Source organism: Dromiciops gliroides, chromosome 4 (assembly GCF_019393635.1).
Source record: "Dromiciops gliroides isolate mDroGli1 chromosome 4, mDroGli1.pri, whole genome shotgun sequence".
Classification (NCBI taxonomy): domain Eukaryota; kingdom Metazoa; phylum Chordata; class Mammalia; order Microbiotheria; family Microbiotheriidae; genus Dromiciops; species Dromiciops gliroides.
In genome coordinates this window covers 169,505,201-169,517,530 of record NC_057864.1, presented here as the reverse complement: position 1 = coordinate 169,517,530, position 12,330 = coordinate 169,505,201, and the positions used below count along the sequence as shown (strand labels likewise).

At 45.4% G+C, this 12,330-nt stretch overlaps 1 protein-coding gene across 19 annotated transcripts in view; it reads left to right on the top strand.

The window, feature by feature from the left end:
- The window catches only part of MSI2 (musashi RNA binding protein 2), a 561,091-nt gene that overhangs the window by 507,111 nt on the left and 41,650 nt on the right, over positions 1-12,330 (top strand). For 5 of the 19 annotated variants that reach the window (XM_044000333.1, XM_044000341.1, XM_044000331.1 and 2 more), the window contains exons 11-12: positions 1,658-1,681; positions 4,281-4,400. In XM_044000333.1, the coding sequence (XP_043856268.1) occupies positions 1,658-1,681; positions 4,281-4,400 (144 nt within the window). Of the gene's footprint in view, positions 1-1,657; positions 1,682-4,280; positions 4,401-8,390; positions 8,441-8,783; positions 8,820-12,330 lie in introns of those variants that run through there. The other 14 variants (XM_044000344.1, XM_044000339.1, XM_044000335.1 and 11 more) reach the window with 7 other exon arrangements.

The window sequence follows — 12,330 nt, the reverse complement described above, 5'->3', positions numbered from 1 at the left end:
TTCACAAACACAGGGAGAATTTGTCCTGAGACATGAGCATAATGGGCATTCTGAACATAGGGGCTTACATCTACATGAGTGGTAAAGGTGTGGCTTTTCTCCCCTCCTCAACTCTCTCAAGGCCATCCTGGAAACTGAATGACACTGGGATCATGATGGCCCATATGTAGCCACAAGCTACTGTAGCCCTGAGCCACATAAGAAGGAGTTTGCTAAACTAGGGTGGGCCAGGCTCCCTTCCTCCCACACCTCTGAAGCTTGGACCATCTTGTAGCCCACAACTTTTTCCTCTCTAGTTCAGCATGTGGGGTTAATCCACAGCAAGAGCTGTCCTTGGTCTTCCTCCTGTGCCTTCCCCCTCAGGCAAGATAGGTATAAAGAGAAAGAAACCCTTGTTGTTATTGGCTTATTTGGGTAACTGAGGCACCTGTTTGTCTTGTTCAGGTGAAAACACATTGACTTTTTTTTGCAGGGCAATGAGGGTTAAGTGACTTGCCCAGGGTCACACAGCTAGTTAAGTGTCAAGTGTCTGAGGCCGGATTTGAACTCAGGGAGTTCTGAATCCAGGGCTGGTGCTTTATCCACTGCACCACCTAGCTGCCCCAACACAATGACTTTTACCCTTCCTCCCCCAGACATCACTTTCCACCTGTGTCTGTACTCTGTGGAGACCTCCAGTCTCTTAGCTGGAGAGTTGGAGAGGTATTCTTTAGGTCTGAATCTGATTGCTTGCTTTCCCCCTGGGGCTTCTCTTTCTCACCTTTGCTATCTCCTCCTCTCTAGCCTTTTATACTGGCTGGGGTTATCTATGCTCTGCTCTGATAGATCAAATTAAATTCCAATCCCTAGCAATTGTTCAGAACTTGGTTATGGGCAAGTACTTTTATCTGAAATGAAGGATAATGGATTTCTTTCCTCATGTTAGCTGGAATTTGGGGGTTCCCCCCACCCCCTCTTCTCTGACTTTTGTCCAATTGCACTCAATGCCAGAAAATAGATCCTTTGTTCAAGCATCTTTCTGTTGGCCTCCACTCCAACTGCTAAACCCGATTTCCTGCCTCCTTTCCCTGAGAAATCATCCCACATTTTGTTGGAAGTCAACAATGAGACAGTGAAGGGGGGAACCAGTGCTCCCTTACCCCTATGGAAGAGAGATGGACTATTGGGAGTCTGTTCCTGACTTGAAGAACTTGGGGTTGGGATGGAGATGGGGATGAAAAGGAGTCTTGCTGGAGTAACCTCTTCCATAACCTCTATCTTCTGGTTCGCTGTCTAACATATTTAATTCACCCTTTTCATCTAACTTTCTTCTGCATATGGAGGTAGTCTGTTAGAGGGGATGTTTGTAGTCAGGAAGACCCGGATTTGAATTACATCTCTTGACTCTGGGTAACTGTAGACTTTGTAGTCTCTTTAACTATCTCTGACCCTTAGTTTCATCATCTGTCAAATGGGCATAATAATACCTACAGTAGCTCACTTCACAGAGTTGTCATGAATCTCAAACAAGAGTATATAAACCACTTTGTAAACTGTGAATTTGCCATATAAATGTCCAAGATTCTTATTGTCCTTATTATTATAGACAGGACAAGATAAGAGAGTCGAGGGGTACCCATTGACACTAATTCACCTGGATTTTTTTTTCCCCCAACAGCCCTATTACCATATTTAAATGCAAGTATGTCTATTTTCATTAACATTTAAGTAGCTTAGAGTGCCCTCCTAGCCTAGCCTGTTCAATGTGGAATTTCCTTCCTCCCTTCTAGTTTCATGTAGCTAAGACAGTAGTTTTCGACTTTAGCAGGCTTTTAGTTTGCCATGTGTTTGGATCTGTCCCTTTCTCTCCTCCCTCCCGGCTCTCTCCCCTCACTGGCTTGATAAATTCTCTCCTATCCCTCTTGTCTTGCCCTTGTCCCAAAGAAGTCCCTCCTTCAAAGACCCAGCTAAGGTCAGACTGATTGATGCCTTTGGGCCTGCCCAGGAAACCTTTTATTGTCCGTTTAAATGCCATCCAAAATAACACCACCTATTGGAAAGGCAGCTGGGGACAGGTCTCCAAGCGTCTGTCTGTCTGTCTGTCTGTCTGTGCAAAAGAGGGACATGTGTGCTTGTATGCTCAAGTTAATGTTGGTGGCAGCTTGGGGTGGGGGTGGGGGTTTGGGGGTGGGACGGCGGGGGAGGCAGTGGGATGACCAGGAGGGTAGAGGCAAGGTCTTTCTGGGCCTCTTCCTTTACCCCTTTGCTTCAGCCAAATAACGGAATCTGGGAGCCCCGCTCCTTGCTCTCATCTAGAATAGCCTTGTGCTTTCCAAGGAGCACAGGTACCATGAGATACCCTCATTGGTTGTCTCCTTTTAGAAACCTATGGCTTGATCATGAAGGATTCAGTGGTTCTTTCCAAGTCTCCCTTTGTTATTCATGGCCTCATCTCCTCTGGGCTGAAGTGCCCAAACTGGAGGTGCTAAATTGAGACACTTTGCCTCATGATGGTGAAAGCCTATAAGCAAACTCATTTAACCACAAGGCTTGAGCCTCATCAAAACTCTAGTTGGTTTCCCCAGCCCTCTTGGGCTGGTATTCCCTGTTGAATATTTTACAATCCAATTGGATAGGGCTGCAGTGATATTGTCTTTGGGATGTCTTTTGACTGGAAGAAGGCCCTCCCTCCACACTCATTCACGGGCAACAAAGTCAGCAGCCCGTTATAACACAGAATAGCTCATTTTCACCAGCTCCTTTACCATTGGTTCTTGGAGAACCCAATGGTACACAGCACAATGATTGACCATGGTACAAAGAGACCCAGCCTCTGCCCTTTTTGGACTCAGGGTCCATGTTAGCCATTCCCAACCTTGCTCTGGAAACACCTCAAGTTGCTATCAGTTATCTCCATCAAAGTTGTGAAATTCTTCCTAGCACTCAAATTAGGGATAGGGATTAGACCTATGGTTTCACTAGGATAGGGCATTCTCAAGTGAGGAAATTCCCTTCACCAATGAAAACTGACACCTTCTCTGTCTTTTCTAGTAGACAGCCACCTAGAGCACTGAAAGTTTAAGTGACTTGCCCAGGGTCATGTATCAGTATGTTTTAGATGAGGGTCTTGAACCCAGATCTTCCTAATTCCTCTATTGAGCATACCACTTATCTCAGATAGATAGATAAATGGGTGAATAAAGTTCATCCTAATTCAAGACTAACAAAATTGATAACCCTTTAACGAATCTGATTAAAAAAGAAAAGGAAGAAAATGAAATCAACAAACTAGCCAACAAATAAAAGTAAAATCACAACAAAACCAGAAGCAATAAAAAGAATTGCACAGAATCTACTGTGCATAGTTATGCTAACAAAACTGAAAATACAAAAGAAATAGATTATCTTCAGAAATCTAAAATATACAAACTAAGAGAAAATGAAATAGAAATCTTAAATAATCCAAATCAGAAAAGGAAATAAAACTAATAGTAAAGAAACTACCAAAGTTGGGGGAGGAGGGAACTCCTGATCCCAGTAGATTCACAGAAGGATTCTATTAAATTTTTACAGAATAATATCAATACTAGACAAATTATTCTCAAAAATTGAGAAATAAAATATTCTACCAGACTTCTTTTACCAGACAAATATAGTCTTAGTACCTAAACCAGGAAAGGATAAAGCAGAGAAGAAGAACTATAGACTGATGTCATTAATGAATATAGATTCAAATTTTTTAAATAAAATTCTAATTTACTTTAGGATGGCACAGAAAGGCAACCTAGGAGTCAGAAAGACTTGGGTTCAATTCCCACCTCTAATAACTACTGGCTGTGTTACCCTGGGCAAGTCATTTCACCTCTCAATTCCCTAGGCAGCTCTCTATGATTCTAAGTTGAGGGAAGTTCATCAACAGGAATTCCCTATACTAATGAAATCACAGGTCCAGTCCCTCCCTTTTCCCCTTCCCTTCCCCCTCCACAAAAAAAAATTTTTTTAAATTTTTAAATTTTTAATTTTTAAAACAGATCATTCTCACTATACCATGTTCATGGTGGGGGCGGGGGGGGGTTTTGCAAAATTAGACAAATCAGAGGGTGTCACACTTCCTAAAAGGTTGGAAATCACTAATATGTTCCTCTAACAAGTTCATTTCTTAAAAAGTTCTTGTGTGTTCAGTCCTAACTCATGTTCTCCTCCTCTTCTACAATATCTTTTTTTTGGGGGGGATGGGGTGGGACAAGCAAAAACTGTCCTTCCCTGAATACTTACTGTCTCCCCTTTTTCATTGTGCCCAGGTTTTCCAGCAGCAGCGTATGGACCAGTTGCGGCAGCAGCAGTGGCAGCAGCAAGAGGATCAGGTAGGGAGGTGTATGGAAGAGGCGGCTACACGGCATACCCCCAGTGTGCAGGGGAAGGTAAAAGCTCTGTTGGTATTCTGTGTGGCTGCATCTGTCCAGCACTCCTCTGACCACTGGGTCACACTTTTGGCCAGGGAGCCCAGGGAGGGTTAGGGAAGAGAAGAGCTAAGGCTACAGAACAGGGGTCACTAGGTCTGGGGAAATCTCTCGGGACATATGGAACCAAAACTGCAAACCAGAGAGTCATTTTTTTTTCCTCTCTCTTTCACTTATCTTTAAGGGGGGAAAAAAAAAGGAATGAAATTGTTTTTGAGCTCAGGTCTCTCCTTGATAAGTGTTGTCATTTGCCCCCTGACTTTGTTTCAGGTTAACAAGACTCAGCCTAGTACCACTTCTCTGATCTCAGGAGAGGTTCTGTGACTGAGGTGTGAGAGAGGAAATCCAAAAAACAAAGGTCTCTCCCCCAACCCAAACCCAGTATAATTCAGACCTCTTTATCCATTCCTGATATCCAAAGCAGAGATCTTGGCCCTTAGGCCACCAAGAGGTGTTGCAGATACAGCCGGAGGTTCAGGTGGTATCCTTGGCTGGAATGAAGCTGTTTCTCCCTCAAGCTCACCAGCCCCCTCTTCCCATGCCCACTGACCTGAAGCCGAGGCCAGGCCAAACATCTCTCATGGTTTGCAACTTCCTCAATCCCTCTAATACCTGGGCTTCTCCATTTCCCCTCCTTTCCCTCTTAGCACAGCGAGCTATGTATGGCCTTAAGGAAATATACCCCGGGCAGCTAGGTGGCACAGTGGATAAAGCACCGGCCCTGGATTCAGGAGGACCTGAGTTCAAATCTGGCCTCAGACACTTGACACTTACTAGCTGTGTGACCTTGGGCAAGTCACTTAACCCTCATTGCCCTGCAAAAAAAAAAAGAAAGAAAGAAAGATACCCCGAGCAATCATTAGTTTCCTAAACTTCCCAAAGCCATCCTAGGAGGTTCAGGGCCAGCTCAAGTTAAGTGCAAACATTTTACTAGTAAAGTTCAGTCTGACTGGCTGGGGCTGGAGGGAGCCTGGGATGCCAACTGGAGAGGTTCCCTCTCGGCTCCCTGAAATTTCCTATCTTGTCCTAAGCATGGGGCTCAGCTCCCCTCTGGACATCCAGAGAGAGGCTACATTTTAGTCTCCTCACTGGTGCCCAGAGGGCCTGGGCCCCCCCTTCTCAAAACCACTTCAGTGGACATGGTGTTTCTCTCTCTCTCTCTCTCTCTCTCTCTCTCTCTCTCTCTCTCTCTCTCTCTCCTCTCATATTCTTACTCCCCTAGTTCTCCCCAGCCCTGGCCAGGGAGACAGCCTCTACCCACCTCCAACTAATGTGGGGGCAGGAGTTGGCAGTGTCTCCTGCTGCCCTGTGGCCAGGAGCCCTAGTGCATCTGGCTGGGAGCTTGCTCTGATAAAAGATGAATCTTAAGGGATGGAGTAGGGAGAAGTGAAGAAAAACTCCAAAGGAAAATAAATGCCCTAAACCCTGAACCCCTCCACGATGAGAAGATGGCACAGTGGGGCCTGATGTAAGATATCAATAAAAGACATTTTTTTCAACTCCGTTCCATGCAAACTAGCACTTCCTGTGGAGCTACAAAGGACCCTTCCCCCCCACACCCCCCACATCATCGATCCCCGGTTTTCTTTTTATGGCCTGTGGAATGTAGGGGTTGCTGAGGGGCAATTTGCCAGAGAGCTGGGAATGGGGCAGAAGGGGTGGTTTTCCTTAAGCCCCAATATAAGTAACCCAGGCAAGAAGCCACTCTGAAGCTGGATGTTGGGTCTCAGATCAGCCACCCCGGTAATGGACTGGGGGGTTGAGGGGGGTGGGGAGGAGCCTTCTTCAGCTTTGGCCTGGGGGATCCTTTGGGGGCTCACCCTCAGCTCTGGCTAGTTGCCCCGAAGCATCCAGAGGCTCCGGGGAGATGATTGTTGCCTTGATTCTGTGTTATATATATTTTTTAATTTTTGTTTTTGTTTCTGTTTTAACCCCAACTGCTTTTTTTTTTTGGTACCTTGACAAGTGAGCTTTGGTCAAACCTGTGCCTGAAAAAAAAAAAAAAACCCTTCAAGATTTTGAGTGTTGTTAGTTGTTTGTTTATTCTGTTCCATTCAGTTTTTTCCTTATTTGTTTTGTTTTTTAACTTGCAATATGAAGCTAAACCTTAACCCCCAATAAACCTCTTCCCTTCCTCCCCACCCCCACCCCTTTGACTTTGTGGCAAGTTTAAAGGGCAGCACGGAGTTCTTTGCAAGTTGGAGAATGATGAATTCCCATTGCCTTCACCCCAACCTTGATCCCCAGCCCCACCCCACTCCCAAAGGGAGTCACCCTATCTGGCCCCTGACCCCAAAGGACAGACCCATTTTCTGTGAAACATATTTCATTTTTTTTCCCCTTCTTCCTCCCAAACAGTGGTGTTTTCTTTGCAGCCATTTTCATCTAGAGAGGTCTCCAACAGGGTCATCTTGGGTCAGTCATTCTCATTTCTGCACTGTTAGTGAGTTGTATTCAGGAGTATTGACCTCAGACTCCCCTAAGGATTTGGGGATGGCAGCCCTAGGTTCTGAGGTAGCCCCTCCACAATGCCCCCTGCTGGTGTTTGTTTTGGCTCTGTGTCCAAAATATCACCTGGATGCTTTGGCTTGAGGGATTCCCCACCCAGTTATAGTGTAAGCCTCTCCACCCCCGTGCTTGCCAAAATGTGCCTGCTTTGGGGTAACCAGACCTGGTCAAAGTCAAATTCATTGTCATTGTGAGGTCAGGAAACGTGGTCAGGGGATGGAGATCTTTGCCTTTCTTTCCTGTAGATGAGGGTCTGTTGCATGGTCCCCTTCCTCCTGCCCCCTGCTCCCATACTCTAGGGAGGACAGTCCCCTGTCCTCCCATTCCTTCTGATCTCCCAGCTCTCTCCAAACCTAAATAGACAATCCATCCACAAGTCCCCTGTCCCAGGGAGGTGCATGTCAGCAGTGGATGCCCTATTTTCAAACTTCAGTTCAATTCAGCAGATATCTAGTATGCACCTCCTAGGTGCTTAATGCTGTCCTGGCTACCAAAAAAAAAAAGAAGAAGAAGAAGAAGAAGAAGAAGACATGGTCCCTGCCCTCAGGGAACTAAATGACCAGTCACTATTTTGGACCCCTCTTTTTTCTTCCTTGATTTCTTTCCCTCTTCCATCTCCCCCAGCCTCCTGTTGGTGGCATTTTTCTTCCAAAAATACGGATGGGATCTTCCCACAGGGGTAGGCAAGGTGGAGAGGAGCTGCCCTCTGACTTGGATTGGCTGCCCAGCAAGTGACTTGCATCATCCAAGGCTCTAGTCCTGGGGTGGGGGATCTAGAGGGTCCAGGCCCCAGCTGATCTCTCTAGGAGATGTTTATGAACCAGCTGAGGACCCGAGCGAGGCAGAGCTGTGGTCCCCACCAGCCTCCCCTTCTAACTCCTAGACAACTTCACTCTCAGTATCACCTTTGTTTTGACTTCACCGGCCGTTCGGAACGACGTCATCTTTTCTTGTGATCAGCGTAGAATTTATTTATTTATTTTCAGCTTATTCATTCAGTCTCAACAGTACCAACCCTGACCCCACCCCATCCCCCAATCCAATTTGGTTCCCCTTTACCCACCCACAAAGAGACCATCTACTCATAGGACTTCAAGGGAGAGGGAAGCGCTGTTTTTGGGAAAAATTCCCCAATCCAGCACTGCTCCCTACCCCCCAAAGCTGACATCATGGGTAGGCTGATATGCCGACCTTCAAACTTCCCAACCCCATGCCCCCCATGCCCCCATAGCCCTGCAGCACCCACCCCTTCCCCCTCAGTCCCAGAGCAGGACACCTTACTGTACTTTATACTTGCCAGCCATAACCCAATCTCGTAACATGAGTTACTGACAGTGGTGGTGAGTGTGAGCAGTTATGTCTTGTTGTCTTTTCTCTTGCTTGGTTGGGGCTGCTGTGAGAGAGTGTCTCTGAGGCACCCTTTCCCGGCCTCTGTTACACTAGGATCTGCACACCTCCTCTCAAACACTCTTCTGAGCACGCTCAGCGGGAAGGTTTGTCCTCACCTATTAATCCTCTCTCAGTGTCCAGCTTCCTGTTAGTAGCAGCTGGTTTGCATGTTTTTGCTTGTTCAGATGAAACAGTTCAAGAAACAAACTCATATCCAACTCTGGAGAAATGTCTTTTTTGTACACTTTATTTTTATTTTTATTTTTAAATTATTACTTAAAACTCCCAAACACCTGTCGTCCGGTACAACATTTCACACCTCCCCTGCCTGTTCTTAGATTGATTGTTATGTATCTGTGGGATTGAACCAAATGCATGCACTGTAGTCCATGTACCGGTAGCTGTAGCCGTAGTTATAGAACATGCATTGTTGAGTTGATATTACAGGTCTCCGTCAGCTCGGCCTAGTACAGCCATCTAAAGCATAGCCATGGGTCGACAGAAAGAGAAAGGTTCTCCATGTTTTCAATGTCGCCAAGGCTTGGATCCATGTTCTCTCCATCAGCCACCACCACCTCCCTTCACACTCCCTGCTCCCCAGTTTAAAACTGGGCCACCACCCTCAGCTCTCTAGGCCTTCCCATCATGACCTCTGTTAAAACCCTTCTGGTTCCCCCCCAAAAAAGTTGGGGGGAACAGAAGTAGATTTGGAAATGAATCTTAAACTTTACTCTACATTCTTTTTCTTCTTTGTATTATTAATTAACCAAATGGATTTTCTTTTCTTTAAAAAAAAAAAACTGATCTGTGGATATGGTTTCTTGAAGCCCCCCTCCTCCTTCCTTCTTCCTTTTCAGCAGTCTGTGCCCTGTGGTAATAAAGCAAGGTGAGCCCCCATTGATGTTTCAGCAACTGAGTGTAAGGAACCACCCACCTTCCAAGTATCCTCCAGCAGGAAAGGGTTTTGAATCTCTGATGTGCACAGTGTTTATGTATCAGGCCCCCTGGAGATGTCTGCCTCTACTCCTGTGAACATAGCTAGAGGAAATAAAAGAGTTAAGATGTTGCTATCAATAAGGGCAAGCTGAGGAAAGTTCCTCGTGCCATAATTAAAGGTTTCCTAGAGGATGTAGGTCTTAGGCTTCTTCTCATAATCAACTATGTGCCCTGCCTTGAGGAGAGCCCTGAAATCCATACCTATCTGCTATTGGCATTCTATATATATATTTTTTTGGTTTTTGGTGAGGCAATTGGGGTTAAGTGATTTGCCCAGGGTCACACAGCTAGTAAGTGTTAAGTGTCTGAGGTTGGATTTGAACTCAGATCCTCCTGAATCCAGGGCTGGTGCTCTATCCACTGTGCCACCTAACTGCCCCTGCTATTGGCATTCTAGAGCTTAGGGAGAATAGGTATAGGCTGAATGGGTTAGGGGCTGTCCTGCACACCTAATTCCTTGGCCTAGGGGGCAGTGCTTGAGTTGTGGTCATTCATCGAGGTGTTTGGTATTGGAGCTGTGTCACAGGGAGCTATCCATACTCTCACCCAACTCTCCTCATGATTGACTACCCACCTTGGTTAGACCTCTGGTCAAGGTGAAGGATATAGGCTGAAACCCATTCAAGCCAATTAACTTACCTGAGGGTCAAACGTGATCCCATCAGCGTGGCTTTTGATTAACTGAGCTAATTTGTCATTTATGTGCTTGTCTTAGGGTATCCATGGCACCCGGGTTGGGAGAAGCTCACACAGCTGATGAAGAGATTCTAGCTTGTATCTTCTAAGAAGTTGAGCCCTCTGTTTAATGTAGCCAATGCCCAAGTAAACGAAGACCATCTCTAAAAGTCAGTAAAGCAGCAGGTTGCCTGGGCTGTAAGAATCCCTTTTCTTACTGAAGCCCAGCACCTTCTGGCTCACAGTTAGCTTCTTAAACACTGACCTTGTGATAGTCCGAGTCCAGGATGACAGATGCCACAAACCACTAGACACTATCGTAGTAAGAGATCCAGGGTAAGCCAGAGTCATTAGCTTAAAGGGAATTTATGCTATGGGTCATTCTCTCACCTTGACTAACTGATAGTCTAGGCTTGAAAATCTAATTACCTTTGAAAAAGGTTTAGATATGTGACCCTAGGTAAGTCACTTAACCCCAATTGCCCCACCAAAAAAAAAAAAAAAGGTTAAATAAACATGTAGAAAAAGAGCCTGCTTCTGACTCCTAATAAGTCATCTTGGGCAAGTCACCTAACTTCCTTTGGCCTCAGTTTCTGTAAAATGAGGAGATGGCCTCAGAGTCTCCTTTCAGTTTTAGACCTGTGATTCTACCATCCATGATAGGTCATTAGAGGGAATTCAGATGCCATATTGACCCAGTGGAACATGCGTGAGATGGTGAGCGCCAGCTAGACAGGGGTGGTATTTAAGAAGTGGAGGCACCACAGGACTAAATTTTGTGGATAAGGAAGTGGTTTTAAGACAGGAAGGGGAAAGAATCAGGATAAAGGGGCATGGAGAATGTTAAAGACTGAGAGCCCTCAGGAATCTGTGCTGAGCTTGGATTCCTTTAAGATTTTTTTCTAAGTGGGGCAGGTAGGTGGCACAGCAAATAAAGCACAGGCCCTGGAGTCAGAAGGACCTGAGTTCAAATCTGGTCTCAGACACTTAACACTTACTAGCTGTGTGACCCTGGGAAAGTCACTTAACCCTCATTTGCCCCACCCCATTTCTAAGCAAGGAGGACATGACATTTTTAGGCTTGCAGGTGGCACAAGGCTAAGCTCCTAGGGATAAGTTACAGGAAGAGCTCATGATGCTGTATAAGTGAGCCAAAATGTGGCCAATGAGTTTCATTGTGGGGAACTATAACATAATACATTGAACTGAGGAAAATAAGGCAAAGTGAGACTTAAAGGGTAGTGGACTTTAAGCAAACAGTTTGGCCATCCTGGAAAACAACCTGGAAGTCATTGTGAACTTGAGTCACCTAAAAGCACAACCTATTTCTTCAGCCAACCTAATTCTGGGCATCAACACAGGTTTCAGAATCAAACCAGAAAATATTATGCAAGCATAGGGGCACTAGGTGGTACCACTTTGCACATAGCGCTAGGCCTGGAGTCAGGAAGACTCATCTTCCGGAGTTCAAATCTGGCCTCAGACACTTCCTTAGCTATGTGACCCTGAGCAAGTCACTGGATCCTCTTTGCCTCAGTTTCCCATTTGTAAAATGAATTGGAGTAGGAAATGGCAAACCATTCCAGTATCTTTGCCAAAAAACAACAACACCCAGATGGGATCACGAAGAGTCAGACACGACTAATGGATGAAGCAAGAACAACAATCCTTAACTAAAACCAGGATATGGCCACTGAAAGAAAACTGATTATTAATCTCGTCACCCTACCTCAACAAGAATGGAACTGGATGTAGCCAACACAAGGGCAAATAATGAGATCAAAGAGATGAATCACAGACTTAGAGCTGGAGGGGAAACTTAGAGGCCAGTGAGTCCAAACCCCCCCACCCCCCACCCCCCACCCCAACACACACACAAACACCATCTATTTTACATACAAGGCCCAGAGAGGTAGATGACTTGCCCAGGGATACACCACCACTAAATGTCTGAGTCAGGATTTGAACTCAGATCTTCCTCACTCCAACCCTTTTGTTAGTCCTTTGAGAGAGAGAGAGAGAGAATGAATACCATTGCTGAATGATTGATGGCTCTCACCCAAAGCGGCAGTTTTTATAGCTAAAATACAATATGATAAATATGTATTAAGTGCCTAATTAATAGTGCTAAATGTTGAGGATAAAAATAATAAAAAGAAAGACAAAGAAATAGGTAAAAGATGTTGCTCTCAAGGAGTCTTCAGGTTAATGGGAGTGGAGAAATAGGGTCCCTAGAAAAAGCCCCCAATGTACAATCATTGCAAACTGATACAGTTGTGAGAAGTATAGGATTACTTTGGGGGCAGCAAGAGTTTATGAGACT